Below are 18,419 nucleotides of genomic sequence, written 5' to 3' on the forward strand. Positions count from 1 at the left end.
CTTCTGGTTTCCTTGCCACGCCTCTCAGACTAGTAAGAGAGAACAGAGGCTGGAATATCTGTGGAAAGCAACTTGTATGAATTACTTCCAGGTTTGTGCCGCTCCTGTAGAAGGATCCAGCTTCATTCTCAACTGATGACGTCACCCAAAAACTCCTATAAAAAAAAATAGGTTTTGTATTCCCAGACCACTGTCAATTCCTGCTCTGCGGTTCCAGATGCTTTGCTTAATCCTGATTCTCACCACCATCTTCTGAAAGTCCTGGGATTCCATTCCAAATGTAAAACTGTGATGAGCTTGGCAAGTACAGAAATTGTCAGTGCTTATTTCTCACTTGAAAAATAATGCTGGTATCTTCCTGTTCAGACACATGTACACATCTTTAGTAAGCTTTCCTGGTAATTCCTCTTCCAGTATTCATTTACTTGAAGACAACATTGCAAAGTAACAAGTAATTCTAGTATTAGAAGTGATATATTTATAATGTGCCATCTATAATGAATGCTTTCTTGAAAGCTCTGTTCAAGACTTACTTGCAGAGTCTGATTGCTGGATCCATTGAAGTGTTTATTTCAGTCTGTGAGATAGCCTGTTTCATTCAGGTAGATAAAACCTGAGAAAAACAGGTGTCTGAAAGCTGCATAACATCTGTGAGAGTGCAGTTTTGTTCTCTCTTGTGAGAACAGCAGTAGCCCACCTGCTTCTGTAAAGACTGTAGCACTATTCCAAGTAAGGCAGTTCTCATATGCTGTAATTTCAAGGTGAAATTTGCAGCTGAGCTGCTCCTTCTTCCCCTCACTTTAACTAATCTTGCCTCTAATTTTCTCTTAAAGAAAACCAAGAGAAATATAGAAAATTTCATTAAATACCTGTGTATTATTTCAGCATTTTAGGGATTGAGTTTTGTCAGGTACAGAAAAAAAGAATAGGTTCACTAATTCAGTAATGCTGATATGCTTTAAAAAAATTTAGAAGTGGCTAGTTTTTATATCTGTAGAAGAGGATAGTGTTGAAATACTAGGCGGAACTGGCAGCGCGATAAAGGCAACATTTTAACACGTTATTAGTACAGAGAAATCACTGTCCTGTTTAACCATGCTGGAATTTTGTCATGGATTTCTTCTCTCTCCATATTTCTGTTCTATAGTATCACTGTGATACATAGTCATGGACAAAAAAGTTCTAGTACTATTTGGGGTTTTTTGTTATTATTAAAAAATATTGACTTGTACTTCTTGTGAGAAGACTACAGCCTTACTTTCATAATGGAATCAGAATTTCAAAGTAACCATTTTTTTTGTAGTAAAAGCATGCTTTTATTCAGGATGTAGTTTTCAGTTGGCATTTGTAGAATAACTTGTGCCCTATTTAAAATAACAACAAACAAACCACAAAAAACCAGCAATGCTTCATAGTTTCATGTTTTCTCCTGAATTGCAAAATCTCTCTTAACTGTACATTACATATAAGTAAAGCCTGATGCAATAATAATTGTTGTTTCTATTCTTAAAAGAATTTCCATTCTGATAAAATAGGTTTGGTTTTCTGTTTTTGGTATTCAAGCAGCAAAGCATTTGAATACTTAAGCTTTAAGGATCTGTTCCTTTTTTGTGTTAAATGATTAAAAAATTAACACCTTCTTTCCATTTAAATCATGTAAATAGTTAAGACTCATGCTGTAGCTAAGCTGATTCTTTCTCTGTTTTAAAAATAGAAAATGCTAGAGCAGTCCTTCCCTTCCCCCACTCTGTAGTCACTAGTCCAAGCTAGTAAATGTAACTGAATGGATTTCAGTGTTGTAGCCATTCTACAGTAAGTACAGCAAGATCCTCTGTGAAAAAGTGAAAGGAGGAAAAAAAGGTAGTAGAAATTCATTTGTGGATGTTCGTCAGACCAGAGTACCTGCACCAATGACAGACAAGCTGCCCTCGAGAAACAAATCATGACAACAAACACTGCTGTTCAGAGGAGCCAGAATCTCCCCAAAAGACGCCTAGAAAGTATAGGGGAGTGTCCTGCCAAACGGAAAGCTAGCTGGGGTATTCTGACCAGCCAAGGTTAGTATAGCAGCCATTTCAGAAACTGTATACTGAAATATGCTAAGCTGACCCAAATTGTGATGTTCTAGCTATAAGCTTTGGGGTTTTTTTGCTTTTTTTCTTAGCTGTAATGTAAATGCATGCTTATGCTAGTGGCACTTTATTGTCTTGCATGGGTTAACAGAAACGTATTGAAGCTATTTTTGTTCTTTCTGCTCCCTTATCAGCTGATCAAAAATACCGTTTCTTGTTTATCTGCCCTATTTGTTTTATGCAAGAGTTTAAGGCTTGACTTACCCTGACTTTTGCTGTCCTGTCAGAAGGTAACTGGATACTGAAGGGTAATCATTTACAAGAGGGAACTGGGGAATGAAAGGAGGGGGAGGAGTAAACTTTACATATAACTTCATATGGAAAGAGTTTATAGGTAGCTGAAATAGAAGACAATAGAGGAACTACATGTGACAGAATTATTGTCCTCTACTAAGATTCTAAAGACAAAGGTATAATTGTAAGGCTTTGAATAGAGAAGTACTCAGGATGTATTTAAGTGGCTTATCACTGACAGTTTCAGGAATGAGGAACAAACTCCATTATAATAGGAGTGTTTAGAACTCCCAGCGCCTGTACCATGCTTTCCTATTTTTTTCAAAACACAATTATGTAAAAGGGAGCTTTGAGCAATTTTGAGAGTCTGAGAGGAATTTTTTTAAGAGAGTAATCATAATTACATTTAATATTGGTGACATTATAAGGTGTAGATAAAACAAAAAAAGAAATTAGGGAAATCAAACTTGAAATTCATGATAATTTGTTATAAGATTAAAAACTGGAGATGTTAAAATAGTCAAGGAAAGAAGCACACAGGCAAGAGTGATTTCATATGCATAAAAAAATGGTGAATTTACTATGTAGACAGCTATATGTTATAGGAATCAGAGTTATTCTTAAAATACCTTTACTGATTTCCAGTACTTACAGTTTTAGAATTAAACAATATTCAAGAATTTAAGCACCAGTTTTCTTATCTTCTAAGTAACCATTTGACTGCAATGATACTGTAAGGATGTATTTATTCATCAATTTTAATATGCAGTGCATCTTTTGCCCTCATGTTGTTCACTGTTTGAATTAAGATTTCCTGACCTACAGAAACTTTCATTTATGGATGTTTTAGCTAGTTAGATCAGTAGTTCCCAAAGAACTAGGACATTCACCCTCAGCTGAAAGGAAATTTTGTAATAGTTTATTGTTAGTGTTAGCACTAGCTGCTCCTTGACATGGTTGATGGTTAGTCTCTCTTGCTATTCTTATAAAGAATTACCCATAATTAGTCTAGTTTTGAACTTCTGAGAATCACAGTAAAATATGGAAAGTGAAATTTTCTGAAGAATTCACCTTAACATGGTCCAGCTGCTTAGAGCCTCTTTGCAATTGCCAGACTGGGTATATATATTTATTGATGGACATCTTGAAGTACTGAGAGGCTTCTGTTGCAGTTCAGACTTCCGGTTGTTGCTGTTCACTTGAATAACAGGTATGTCTTTTATCAAATCTGAAGGATGCTTCTTTCCTCCCTTACTGTTCTCACCCATGGAGGTATGCAAACCTGCAAACACTTTACTGTGCAGGCACCCTTGCAGAACAAAGGAAGGGAAATTCATACCTCAGTGCAGTCTGTAAGTAAATATGCAGATTGGAAAATGGATAAAAGTGTTGTGAGGGGTGGAATATATTATGATAAGATTTGATAGAAGGGTGAAAGGGTAGAGTCAGACTAGAAAAAGGTCTTCAGCCTATTGGTTTGAGGGGCCACAACCAGGCTATTTTACCAAAATCTCCTGGATGTGACAAAAATCAACACATTAGGCTCAGCTTTTCGGCACAGTTGTGTACTGCTTTTAAGACTTGGGATTGGACCCTGTGCTGCATTCTCAGGCAGACTGGGAAGATACTGAGAAAAGTCAGCACAGCCTGTAGTCTAAGGCTGAGACTGCAACTGAGGAGAAAAATCATTCCAGACATAAGTCCTCAAAAGTCTGAACTCAGCTTAGAATGTCTATATGCCTTTCCTGTCATCTTGTAATTGGGGAGGGGACTGAAAAGCCCTTACTTTGTTTTAATGACTTGTCCAAGAAAATAACAACTGAAAAATATTACATGCTGCTGCTCCACATGTTCAAATCAAATATGATGTGATTTAACAAATTTCTGAATTTGGAGGTTGATGTGATTTTAACCGTGGTACTCTAGCTAGATACTAGCTAGTACCGTGGTACTTTGCAAGCTACTTTAGGCTAGAAAAATATCCAGACAGTTGGTCCTTCGAGAAGTTGGAAAAAAGAAACTGTGCATGAGCAATGGACAGGGTAGCTGTGCTTTCACATGACAGGAGAAGGAGCGTGACAACTTCTTCCCATGTGTGCAGGGCCCAGCACAGAGCCAGCAGCAGCTGCTGCTGCTGTTGCTGCCATTGTCTTCATGTACCATAACGTTGCCTCTGTTGGGAACCAAGCGAGCTGTGTTTGGATATTGCTGTTGTGTTTTTTTTAGGTTTTTTATGGAGTTCAGCGGCTCATTTTTCTGTCTGAAAAGCTAAATTGCAGTGCCAAAGCACTCAAAATGTTCCCTAGGCCACACTAATTTGACCCTCTAGTGCATTATAACCCAGTATTTGACAGCGCAGTCACATGCTGTGCTCTTCCACAAAGCCCCTGCCTCCTTTGATGTGCAAGATGAATGGTGTTCTGAGAATGCATTAGGTTTAGAGTTAGAAAAAATACACCCAATGTTTTCCTGTATGTTGCAAAGGTTAGAAAGGTTGTAGTGGATGGTAGGGAAAAAGGGTTAATGTTTTAATGTCCCTAAACTAAAATACTATTCTTGTTCTAGCTGTGGCACCTATGTGTTTTAAGACCAGTCATCTAACCTAAAAGTTTCTTGGCTGATCATAGTTATTATCTAGGGCTGAAATTTCAGAAGCTCAAAACTCTCACAACCATAATTAAACTGTGCTTTCAGCCTCAAGTGCTTAACTAGTCAGTAAAAAATAAGCTATTAGCTTGTTTTACAATTTAAGCATTAAAACTCTGTCTTTTGGTTCCTTAGTTATAAATTAGTATGAATGGATGAGTGCATTGTAGTCAGAATTGTGTGGGAAAATAGATTTGCTTTGTATGGTTTTCAAGAGTAGGAAATTGTTGGTATTTGCATTTGGAATGAAATACCCAAATTTTGGAAGTCTACCTTATGACAAACACTGGAAAGTATACTGGTTTAAACCAATCAAGTTTTCATTGTTTATATGCATGTTTAATTTCTTAACTTTTAAATGCATGATTTAAGACTCTTTCTAATAGTTTTCAACATCAAATATCAGCTAAGTAGTTGACACTCTCCTTTATCCTACGAGGGCTTTAGAAAAATAGTTTTATGGTGCCACAGTAAAAATCTATTAAAAGTTAACTACATATACCAAATATGTATGTATGCACTTTTAACAACTGAACTGACTCAGTTGATTTTGGGACTGTAACGTTGCAGAGTTTTTCTCCTGTAGTTATTGATTCTGTCTGTTGCTACATTTGCCACAAACTGAAGCACTCAGAATACATCTTAAGAAATGAAAAGTAACAGTGCTTATCTTAATAAATAGCATTTGTTCGTTTTTCAGAACTAAATATTAGCTACAACACTTTCAAAGTACTCTATCTTTCTCACCTCCCAATAATGAACTGTGTCAGGCTTCTATTTTCAGTTATTCTTTGATGATACTGCTTCTTCTGAGGACTGGGATTTAGCCTTAGAGCAGTAATTTTCTTAAGTGCTGAGCTCTGGTGTAAATATTCTCCCATTGAAGTCACTGAGAAGATTCATTCATTACAGTTTTTATTTTGAAAATCCAACTTTTAATGTACCTTTTATGCTGACCTGGGCTCTTTTTTTTTGTTTTGATTGTGAAGATGAAACAAATTTTTAGAAATGAACGCAACAGGATGGTATGACTGGAGGTAATGACCACTGTGAAAATATTTTTAGTTATTATTTTACTACTATGATTACAACTGCAGGAATGACTTATAAGTAATTGTAGACAGATATAAGTGAGTGAATTTTGTAGGAACGTATGAGAAAGAGAACATTAATGACTTAGAAATGGATCAAAGTCAGAATTGCAAATCCCCATTTTTGAGCATTTTCACTGAGAATTATGCTTTCACTGCTGAGAATAGCTATTGACACCCCAATTTAGCAACCAAAGAATATTTTAGAAGATATTTGAGGCAATATTGAACTAGTAAAAGAAAACCCCGGTTCAGTGTACAGATCAAACAGCATTTGAAACATGTTCAGAATAGTATTTCAAATTATACCTTTATATTATATATATTATTCAGATTATTTCTTTTATAGATATATTATGAGTCAGTAGCAAAATAATGTACATACATTTGGCAGTGTTTCCCATACAAATCTATGTCTCTTTGCAGGAGGTTTAAAAAGGGGGAGTTTCTTCTGCAGTTTATTCTTATCAAGTGAGTTTCTCTTGTGTTAAAATTCCAGTTATCTGTCTTTGAAGGCAAATGCACAGATACTGGCACTTTGAGAAGCTGTTATGATAAAAAAAGAAATGTGAAAAATTAACAAAACCAGCCACAGTCCTTTAACATAAGAAAAGAAATGGGCAATTTGGGCACGCTCATATCTTCGAGCTGTGTTTACTGAAGAGTGAAAGTTCATATTACAGGGAGCTGCTGATCTCCTTCCAAACATAGCTGGAGTGTATTAAGAATGGCCCAACTAGTAAGAGCAGATATTTTTTTTATTATTATTTTATTTTTTTTTATTTTCCAGATTGAAAGAAATGAGTAGGATTTATAATTGCAATTGGCTGGAAGTGCCATGGGGAGATGGAGATTTAGGTATTGTATGATAATTTGTAATTTTTTTTTTTTAGCTTCACTTGTTAATACAGTGAATATATTTAATCTTTCTTGTTAATGATTACAAAGCAATGATGCTTTGTAATAATTTGGCCTCCTGGTAAACTATACATCAGAGAACTTTAAACTAATGTGGCTTAGAGATCCTTTGTATTCATCTGTCAGAGACAACATCAGTAGGGAAATAATGCATTAAACATTTTGGAATAGCCTATGTTTGCTAATACTATTGTTACAGGCACCAATGAATGAAAAAGTGTCCTTGTTATATATTTTTGCTAATGCTTTCTAAGTGAGAGACATACGAAGTTTGGAGATTAGCAGAAGGCAGCAATCTAGGCAAAGAATTTAAGACACCTTTTATGTTTATTTGTGAAATTTATTCTTTCCCCCTGTGATATTTAATGATGAATTACTATGTATATTGACCAATCAGTTGGAACGTAATTTTTTTTTCCAAACTTGGTTGGCACAAAATATTTCTGCTTATAGATTTTATTTGTTGAAGAGATGATACAAGCATTTTGTGTTTAATGGATTTACCGTTAAATACATCTGGCTGACAAATATTTCTACATGAAGATAGTTTTATAAGGTGGGTCTGTGTGCAAAACAGAGCTTACAATGGGATCTGGCATAATTTTATTCGCAAATGTCATTGGAGTAATTAACAGACTTCTGATCAATCCAAGACGGAAAGAGGTGAAGGAAAGAAACGTGAAAAATTGTTGCTTTCAGATCCTGCCTGCATCTTTGTTCTATTTATACATGGCTATAAAAATATCTGAAGTGTGATTGTATTTAATGGACAGAAAACTTCATAACGCAGTTTTATAAGATATTTTTCTATGTAAGTAGTTGTTGTTGGGTTTTTTTAGCTCTTATTCTGACTAACAATAAGAATTTCAAAACATGACATTAAATAAGCCTGAAGTAGAAAGTTCAGGGAATGATGTGTGCACATGTGTATGTATGTGCACACACAGATAATAGTAGCTTAGTGCTAATAATTCTGATAGAGTATTGGAAACTGAATCTTGCCAATGGTCCATCTACTCTGACAGATCAAGGAGCACAAGGAGCTTCACACACATGGGATACTCTGACATACCAGAAATGTCCCTGCATTTTTAAAATCAGGTTTATAAAGCCTATTTTTTTAACTTCTGTGATCAGCTTTATGTAGTTTTATGATAAATACTCAGATGTGCTTTTGTTTTGCTAAGTTTTTGATCTCAATAGTGTTCAGTAGTGCTGTGTTACAAAGTGCAGTTATATGTTCTCTAAGGTGCCCTCTTACATCTCTGTAATTCCTTAACACCTCTAGGAAAATTGGAGTTTTATCTATGTTTTCCTATTGTGTGCTATTTCATGCTTTTAACTATCCCTTAATTTCTTTTCAGGTTGAGCAGCTTTAATCTTTTCAGTCGTTCTTCATGTGATTTGAGGGGGTTGTACAACCAAGGGTGTACTTTCTGAAACAGGCTGGTGAACAGAAGGGGACCAACAGGAGACAGAAATAGGGTCTATTTCTGGTGTGTAGTTATCTTAGAGTTTGGACTGATGATTGCCAGTGACTGAGCAACAGCCTTCTCATTTAAGATTCATTGCCTTGTCACTAAAATGCAGTAACTGGCTCTGTAGGCAGTTCCGTCCATTGCAATGGACAAAGTCAAAGACATTTATGCACTGAAGATTCATCTGCCCATGTTACCAGTTCATCATACTTAGCTAATTCTCTCTATGTTTCTTCAGGGATTTTGGAGGGCTTGATATAACTCACATGAGTGATTGTATTAGTATTTTACAGTTTTAGTGATTTTCTTCTTACAGGATTAAATATCGGTAATTCCTAATACACTTTAAAGATGGTTCTTGCTTACACAGTCTCTCAAAACTCGATTTGCAAAATTCATGCAATAAATCGGTATCAGCTATGCCTGCAAACCTGAATGGCTAGAAGGGACCTGTTCAATATCCAGTCTTCTAGAGGAAAGGGCAGGTCCTTCACCCAGAGCTGCAGGATGACTCCAGAACCTGGGCTGGGAGTTACAGGGGGTATATGTGTGAACACTGGGTTGTTGGTGTGTTTCTATTTTGTTTTTCTCCTATTAGATATGCTTACTTTAAAGGGTTGGAATTTATTTTCATTTATTTATCACTAATATCTAATAGCTTATGGAATGAGAACTTAATATCATATTTCTACTATAGTAATTTTTTTAGTGTGGTTCTCACTGTATTTCTCTACTTGAAATAGCGTAGTAGCTGCAAATTAATCTCATCATACACAGGGATTTCCACATTGGTGTTCAGATACAGTGGCTTCTTCGTGACTTCTTCAGGCGGGTTTATGTCTGGTTTAAGTTCAAATAAAGCCTATATACCAGCTACAAAAATAAGTTATATTACTTGTATTAAAAATGCACAATGCAAAAATAGAAGTGGAAAATATTTTATTCTCTGTACCACATAATCATTTATTAGGGATGTTTACAGTTAATAATAGAGCAGTTTTTATTGTTTAGAAACTGATCACTTGAAATGCAGTCTCTAAAGAGGAAAAATTAATTTCACAGGACTACTGATTTCATTCTGTGCATTATATTTTCTGCCTTGCTCCCTTTATAATTCATATGGTTTATTCAATAAATGTTGTTCTTATATAGGTTCTTGGGCAGATCGCTCACCTCTGCATGAGGCAGCCAGTCAAGGACGTCTTCTTTCTCTGAAGACTTTATTGTCACAGGTGAAGGCTGTGTTCTTACAGTTGCTTTTATTTTTAATGTTACCTAATTTCTCAGCATAGATTATTAATGCAAACTTAGTATGCTTTCATTGCCTTTTTTCATTTGAATTTTTCAGTGCAATACACACGTAGGAATTTTTCATATTAAAATACATGTTAGTATTTTAAAATATTTCCTCTATATGTTTTAAACACCACCTCCCCCCAAAAAAGAATTACCAAAATGTGTCTAAATGTATGTCAGTCTTTCCCTCTTGCATGGTATAAGACAGTGTAGTTCCACTGCTTTAAACTCCTTTGAGTAAATAGAGCTAGTCAGGAAGATAATAGTTAATGAGAAGAATCACTGAAAGATTCTGGGTTTTGCATAATTGTCATTTAAGAAAAATATTATCTTGTTAATAGTGAAGGGAGAGACTCAAACTGCTAAATTATTACAGTATTGTTCTATCAGCTACTTTAATATTGCATAATTATAATATAGATCCCATTTGATGAAGGATAATAAATAAAATTATTAGTTCTTAAAAATCCAACAACATCTGTGGCTGAAAATTTAAAGGGCTTGATGATTTTATCAATCCAGTGACTGTTTTCCTTGCTAACATTCACGGCTTTGGATATTTCAAAACTTAAGTTAGAGGATCAGAGTCACAGTAGAGTTTAGACTCAGGTCCTTGTTGTGTTTCAAAGATCACCAAGAGTGGAGATGTACCAACCTCTGTGAACCCCTGTTTCAGAGTTTCACTGTTAAATTTTTTCCATATAACTAATTGGAATTTAGTATGTTCCAACTTGGGTCTGTTGCCTTTTGCCCTGTCAATGTGCATCTCAACAGTCTGTTTCAATCTTCTTTATACCCTCAATATCCTATGCATATTTCTGATTAAAAAAAAAAAAAGAAGAGTTGAGAAATTACTTTTATTCTGTTATACACTGATTGGTGAAAGATTCTTTCTATGCTCACTGAGGATTTACTTATTGAAAATTGAGTTTTAAGCCTATTTAGAATATTTTCAACTCTTCATTTGAACAGTAGTGTGAGGGAACTACTCTTAGTAGCTTTTGTATGATCTTTAAATGTCATTCACATCTATTTTAGGGGTACAATGTAGACACACTAACAATTGACCAAGTAACTCCACTTCATGAAGCCTGCCTGGGAGATCACGTAGGATGTGCAAGAATCCTCCTTGAAGCAGGAGCAAATGTAAGGCTTTGTTTTTTGTTTTTTTTTATCAGTATGAAGTCCAATGCTAACCTTGGTTTAACTGAGAAGGATATATGATACGATTTTTATATTTGATTGGTATTTCTCTTTACTCACCCTATCGGTTGTGTTAATCTTATTTATTTGCAATAAGCTGCCACCTGAATGCTAGCAAAGTTCGGTGATGGGCAGACACTGAGACAGAGTAATGAATTGGAGAGCATCTGTTAGCAGTATTCATTAAGTTATTTCTCTTCTAAAATATGGAATGCATTCTTCTCCTCTACTGGTTTTCTTTTTGCTTTGAGTGGCCTTCAGGAGACTGTTCTTTTAATCATCAGAATGTCTGTTGTCACACTACACCTGCGTGCTCTTAAAATTCCTTGGTCTGAGTACAAAAAAGCACTGCCTCTTTTCTGTACTGACATAGGCTGTCTCATCTTTTATCCCAAAACAAAAATGGGACTTTATAGATCATTTTCACTACAATTCCTGCTGACATCAGAGTTCAAATGCATGCCTTCCCAAGTCTCTGATCTTTGTAATGGAAATATTTACTGTCCTTACAAATTCAGGTTTGAAAACCATGTAGAATATGTCTATGTTCTTACAGGGAAAAAAAAAAAAAGAAGATAAATAGATGTTTCCAAAAACAATGCCTCTCCACTTTACCTAGGATGATTAAGATAGAAAACTATAGACACTATAGAAAAAACTACAGGGAAAAAATTCATTTTCACACCTGATTTATTTTTAGTACTTTTAATTGTTTTGGTGGGTTTGGGGATGTATGAAAGAGGGTAGGCCAGCGTACTGGAAGGAGCTCTCTCCTAATACCTGTGCTGCTTCCTTTGGTATTATTAGCCATCACAAAGTTGCCTAGTTTCTCTCCTTATTCTCTTGCTAGAAATATTCAGTTAACCAGTGAGGTGATGAGGTTCGTATAAAAACAGTGAACCTGTGCTATTAGCTTTGCCTCCATCCTGTGAAATATCACTCCAACCTGGAGACTAAAACTACAGAAAAACATGGCAAATAATTCTCACATTTAATATGGACTTGTCAGAGCTGCGGAGAGAAGGTCCCTGTTAAACTGATACTACCCAAGTGTAGATTTTCTGTGTAAGTGAAACAAGTCATTGCAATGACTTTTGAAAATTATTTACTGCCCAGATATCAAAGTGTGCTCTTTAGTATTCAAGGTGTATTTTGGTTTATTCAGCATAGTTTAACAAGAATATTAGTAAACTAATTTCAAATGAAGGGTGTGGTATGAGGAGGACAGGGACTGGTCTGTTGTGCTATTATTCTAACTAGTATCTTTTATTTTATTTTTTTAAATATATATTTTAATGCAATTTCTAACTATTTCCTGTTTAAAAATCTACCTTTTTTTCAATTCTGTTCTTAAATAGACTATATGTATTCTAGGTAAATGCTACAACAATTGATGGAGTGACACCCTTATTTAATGCCTGTTCGAGAGGCAGTGCGGCATGTGCTGAGCTTCTGTTACAGTATGGTGCCAAAGCTCAGTGGGAGTCCTGTCTGCCTTCACCAACTCATGAAGCAGCCAGCAGAGGTAAGAAATTACTGCTGACTAAACACGGGGCAGTTAACCAATGTCTCAGGGTTAAGAAATGTGTGAGGTTTTGTCTGAGACAGCTTACAGAAGTTGAGCAAACTCTGTCATGCTTTGTACTGACAGGTCACAGTGAATGTCTGGAGGTACTGATATCCTGGGGTATAGATGTTGACCAAGACCTTCCTCATTTAGGAACACCTCTGTATGTAGCTTGTGTTTCACAGCAGATCCATTGCATTCGAAAGCTTCTTTATGCAGGTACGTAATGATTTAAATAAAAATATTACTAGTCTGTAAAATAAGCATACTCTACTCACCTTTAAAGTTAGCTCCGCTGAATCATTGGAACTAGAACACTTGCTTGCAGGGCTCTGCTTCAAATGTTACGCTGTGATGCACCTTTTCTTACAATAAATTACTGGTGGTATAGTGAGCATATGACCAAAAAAGGAAGCAAGACAAATAAAGATGGATGTTCAACATTTTTAGCACCTACTACAGATTTGTAGCTAGACATTTCCTGTAAGAAAGACAAGGTTAAAAAAATTAGCTTTGAGAAAGGAATTTTAGGTAGCAATCATTGAGATTTCAACAGAACTATTTTAGCAATGTAGTCCCACTTTCTTTCACTCTTCAGAATATTCTGATTGATCTTTTCACAAGGCAGAGAGGCTGAGTTGCAGAGGGAAGAGCTTAAAAGTATTTGATCCTAAATTTCACAAATTTCAAAATAACAAATTTCCTAAATTTCATTATTTATTTAATCAACTGGAAAGAGATGTTGGAGGCTCAGTCTGTTTTAGTACAAGCCCAGGGACACAATGGGCATAGCTACAGAATCATTTGCTGTGTTTCAGGTAATGACATACAGGGCTTTCATGTCCTGTAGCACAATGAATAAAAATATATATATGAATAATTCAGCCATTGCACCAGAATTGTTCTTCTAGTTGATTGCATGTTATATTTAGAACTTAAACAAACAGTTAAATTGTTTCTCATTGATTCAGTCTCTTCAGATGATTAATTATCCTATGTTATGACTTTTCATTTTTAAGAAAAGCAAAAGTATAATTAGCGTATTTTGGGATTGAAATACTACAATACATAAAAAACAGTAATAGAATGGCATATTCTATATATGTTGGTTGCCTGGAGTAGAAAAGGATATGTAAACTGAGAATATAAGTAAATAATTCTGTAAGTCTGAAATTTTTTATATTTTATTGATTTGCAAGGATGTATTAGAAGTTGAAAAGCACAGCAAAGAGACAATGAAATAAGCAAGAAAATGGTACTGCAGAAGTATTCTCAAATTGTTACTATTGAGAACAGTAGGCTTGTGACAAATTATTTTACTCAAAAGGGAATTTAAAAGGCAAAAAGTGTTGATTCGGGGAATAAAGTTGGTACAGAAGCTAATTTCTGATCTCACAAGATTAGCAAATCTATCTTAAGAAGTCTTGGTTTTTCTTCTGCTAGAATAATGTAGAAAACTGTTGGGGCCAACTCAGTTTTAGGGGGTCTATCAGCTTGCCTGTAAGAGAAATTCTTCCATACTGGCTGGTTTGATTTAACTCTTATATGGATTTTTTTCTTGAATATGAATGCATTACTGCAAATTAATTTCATCAATTTTAAGTTAAAATAAGTTAACCTTTCTTAATACAAAAGTGTATTAATTAGAATTCCATGATTGGGAGAATTAATAGTACCAGGGGATTTTTTTCCCTATTAGTTTTCTTGACTGTATATCCTACCTTAATTTAAATTATTTAATTTATAGATAAATCCTTGATAAAGGTTGGATGGGATGGGATGGGGAGTCTATTACAAACACTTTGCCAGCTTCAACACATGAAAAACTATAAGGCATCCACGCTGGATTCCTTTTTGAGTTGGTGTACTTATAAACATATACTTACAAAACCTCAGTTTAGTGATTTTTTAAAAATATTCAGATAAAAAAAGTATATTTTTTATGTAGAGCAAATTTTAGTAAATGTTTACAAAAAGTAATGTGCTCATGTGATCTGATTTGATTTTTCTTTTTATATGGTTGTACTTGGGTAATAAAACATAGGATAAAGCAAGCTGTATTGATATGGTTAGTTATAGTTCTCTGCAGTGGAATTAATAAAGCACTAAATGCACTGGAGCATTCTAGGACAGTGGGGTTTTTTGTTTATTTTGAAGCCCCATCATTACTTAATGGCAATTTTAGTTAATCTCTTCTGACATCTCTTTATGTGCATCTACCCATCAGGTGCCAATGTGCAGAAGGGAAAGCATTTGCAAACTCCACTGCATGCTGCTGCCCAGCATTCTAGTACAGAGATTGTAAACTTACTTCTTGAATTTGGGGCAGACATAAATGCCAAAAATTCAGATTTTGAGAGGCCTGTTGATTTAGCTGCTCCTAGCAGTTTAGTGGAGAGACTGCTGCTCTTCCATGAAGGTAAGTTTTTTGTGTGTGTTTTTGCAACTGTAACTGTAAAAAAAAATTTTTTTTTCGAAAAACCCTCAACCGAACAATGCAAACAACCCATGTTGTAGATGTTACATTGTGCTTTATTAAATAAATATATTAGCATTCAGGTAATTTTCTTTTTAACTATAAAAATAATCAGGAATATTTAGTCTCAGGCTAGATAGAGCCCATTGGCCAAGCAGCATCAAAATTTATACAAGCTGAAAAAGCATCATCCTGTGTTTTTTGTGTGTTTACACAAGTTGACATTAAAGCTATATTTTTATTGGCTGTTACAGACCTTGTTAAAAAGAAACTATTTAAATTTCAGATTAAAAATGTATTTCATTTTGGTCAGCTGTCACAAAATCTTTAAAAATATATTTTTAAGTGCATATAAAGGACTTTATTTTTATTGTGGGCAAAAGGTATTAAAAAAATCTCATTTTCTAAATTTTCTCTATGAAATTATAAGAACCTGAGAAATAGGAGTCGAAACTCAAGAGTCCCTCAAAACTCTTAAAGGTCTGTTGCTTTGGAGAGAGAATATCCTTAAGGGAACTGGATTTTTTCCGACTGACATATGTATAATGTAAAAATAAGCCACAAGAGAAAGAAACTATTTCAATAACTGGGCATCTCTTTAGAGGTGAACTGATGAGTAACACTGATTCATGTTTTCCTCAAGGAAACAACTCTGTAGTCTGAATGCTATTAACAAAACCCCTCTAAAAACTAGAGGTTTTCACAAATTTACCAAGACTAGTAGTATTTTTGAAAGTCACAGCAAAGATGTAAAAAAAAAAAAAAAATTACTTGGTAAGAAACAGATATGAGTTTATAGTCCAGAGAAAACAGCAATGTTCACTTTGAGAGAGTGGGGGACAGAGGGATAAAGGCATTGTGATGAGCTAGTAAGATCACTAAACATGATTCAGAGGCTTGGGGTATTTTGGCTGCTTATTTTTGTTGCAGTGATGCATCAGTAGTGCAGCTTGTAGTGCTGTAGCAGGTATCTCATCTGCTCTGTGAATTAAAAAAAAAACAGCAACCTTGCAGTTTTTAAAGTTATTTTCTGGGAGCACATTTTTAATTTAAAAACACTGACCTTACCTTGCTTTCTTCAGTATTTCCCTAACTATGAACAAGGTTTCAGCAGCCCCTGTCTTTATCTTTGAGGGCAGAAAGGCAATGAAGGAAAAGGAATGAAGAAAAAGGCCACATTTGCAATTAAACTCCTTCCTTTATTGTTTGCAGCCACACCATCCTCTCTGTGTCAGCTCTGCCGACTACGTATCCGAAATTACATAGGAAGAGCTAGACTGCATCTTGTTCCACAACTCCAGTTGCCAACAATACTGAAGAATTTCTTACAGTACAGATAATGTAGTAATTAAGTGTTAGAAAATTAAATAGCAAGTACTTTTTCTTCTCTGTGTTTATTGTATGTTTTATCTAAAGAACTGCTGGGCGGAAAAAGAGCTTTTTGCATATTGCTTAAAAAAATTGTTTCTTTGACATCTGGTGTTGGTAATTTAATAGTAACTGGGAGCCATTCAGCAAATAGTACCAAGGTGCTAATAAAGCTGAATTGAATAAGTGTGCTGATACTCTGGGACATGATTATAGAGCTTTACCTTAATACTCAGTAGCTTTAGTGCTGTTAATTCTGTGTTTATATTTTAAAAATCTCTTTGACACACCTGAACCACGAAGAGTTTCTTCATTATTATTTGTTAAGTTTGTCCATTTGGAGTCAGTATTTTATGTGTTTTTAAATTTCTATTGTTCATGTATCTAAAAATACTTGGTGATATGTGCACTGTATACATTGATAAAAATAAAACAATTGGATGTCCTTTTTTTCTTTTTATTTATATAGACAATTTATTAATGAAAACTTCCTTTATTCTTCCTCACTGCCTGTGCTGTGAAATGGAATTAAACTGCTGTGAACATGATCTCCATTTTTTATAGAATCTCTGTTTATTGATACAATTAGTAGCTTTAAAAATTCCAGAGGAATATTTCTCAAAAGCCTTAATGCTGAGGTACTTTTGATCTCCTCTTGTAAAACAAAATCATGTGAGCTCTTTCCTTATCTTTTCATAACAATGCTGTATCACAGCTCATTGGCATATTAAATAATTATTTGCCTCAGGGAAAGGCATATTTTAAAGTGTCATATATCTGTGAGATTTCTGAAGCCATATTGTGGAGATGTGGATAATGAATCTTCAAGCTCAAGTTCAGGAGATGGATGCAAGATTCCAGAAATACATCAGTTCTCCATATCAGGAGGGTTATCTCTCTTGAAAGGACATTATTTCTCTTGTTTATAAACAAGTACCCAGCTCCAAAAATCATGTTGCAAAATCCCAGAATGCTCTAGCAGGCATCTCTGTGAACAGGTTGAAATTTTATTGTTCAACTCCAGCTAGAGAAGGAATGCTGACACCCCCAAGAGATATTAGAAAACCCCAAGGATTTCTGCCTTGCTCATGCTCTTGCATTTTGGTGATCGCCTGTCTTGTCAAAAAATGTGATCTGACTACACTGAAATGCAGTGCTCCTCCTCTCAGTCTTCTCATTTGGTGTTCCTTTGAGAACAAATTACACTCTCAGTGACTTATACTCAATTCCTGCAAACCAAAGCATAAGACACCTGATAATTTGCCACTTGCCCCTGGTGATTCACCCTCTTCCATTCCTCTTCAGTGACTCCTTTCAGTATTTATGTTCCTACTGGAAAGATACTAAGTGAGGAACTAACTATAGAGAAAGCTTTCACAAAGAGGAATGCTTAGTCAGTTGCTAAATTATATCGACCCTAATAAAAAATGCAGCTGTCCAGCACTTGCCCGTGTTAAATAATTTTCTTCTGTTCCCTGCAAAAACTCTAGTTAGGGGTCTCTTCTGAAGTCCCTGTAAAGGAAAGTCAAATGCAAGTAAGAGGAGCTACTTAGGAGTCCCTAACATACAGCCTGTAATGGAGTTGGGTGGTTTTGGTTTCCATCAAAACCTAGCAATTTATGTTTTTATGTACAGTACCATTACTGTGTATTACTTCAACAAACAAACCAACTTCAAACCGCCAAGCCAACCATGGCACTGCTGAACTTCTCTACGTAAAATGAGATCATTTAGATCTTCCCCTTCAGGTGTGCACAGTCCAAGTTTGACTTGGACAAAGGGTCAAAAAAAGCTCTCATGTTCTGTAATTAAGGTCTGTTTTGAGCAAGTGTGGCTACTCTGCAAAACACCTGTTCGAAACACAACTAAACACCATGAGAAGTTTTACTGAGAGTCACATTAAGAGTCAAAGCCATCTCATTGCAAATAGGTGTTTGTGCTCTTGTGGCATTTGCAACATCTATTCCCACTTGCCACCACACAAAGAGCAAAGACAGACAATTTCTGTAG

The 18,419-nt window shown here is 35.2% G+C and overlaps 1 protein-coding gene across 2 annotated transcripts; it reads left to right on the forward strand.

The window, feature by feature from the left end:
- The first annotated feature begins 1,753 nt into the window (after window positions 1-1,753).
- Window positions 1,754-16,957, forward strand: ASB5 (ankyrin repeat and SOCS box containing 5). Of its 2 annotated transcripts, XM_050338182.1 has the most exons (8): window positions 1,754-2,057; window positions 6,894-6,961; window positions 9,652-9,731; window positions 10,834-10,941; window positions 12,373-12,523; window positions 12,650-12,784; window positions 14,793-14,984; window positions 16,254-16,957. In XM_050338182.1, exons 2-8 carry the CDS (start codon window positions 6,904-6,906, stop codon window positions 16,379-16,381), a joined length of 852 nt encoding a protein of 283 aa, XP_050194139.1. In that variant the 5' UTR covers window positions 1,754-2,057; window positions 6,894-6,903; the 3' UTR covers window positions 16,382-16,957. The 2 variants fall into 2 exon arrangements, with proteins under 2 accessions (XP_050194139.1, XP_050194138.1); XM_050338181.1 differs by lacking the exon at window positions 6,894-6,961.
- Window positions 16,958-18,419: the final 1,462 nt, after the last annotated feature.

Source organism: Myiozetetes cayanensis, unplaced genomic scaffold (genome assembly GCF_022539395.1).
Source record: "Myiozetetes cayanensis isolate MyiCay16 unplaced genomic scaffold, myiCay2020 scf7, whole genome shotgun sequence".
NCBI classification, from domain to species: domain Eukaryota; kingdom Metazoa; phylum Chordata; class Aves; order Passeriformes; family Tyrannidae; genus Myiozetetes; species Myiozetetes cayanensis.

Excerpts from the sequence above, each read along its gene's own strand:
- ASB5 (XM_050338181.1), top strand. The coding sequence starts at position 1,943 with ATGACAACAAACACTGCTGTTCAGAGGAGCCAGAATCTCCCCAAAAGA. Across the intron at positions 10,942-12,372 it reads TCCTTGAAGCAGGAGCAAAT|GTAAATGCTACAACAATTGA; the intron begins GTAAGGCTTTGT and ends TATGTATTCTAG. Across the intron at positions 12,785-14,792 it reads TCGAAAGCTTCTTTATGCAG|GTGCCAATGTGCAGAAGGGA; the intron begins GTACGTAATGAT and ends TCTACCCATCAG.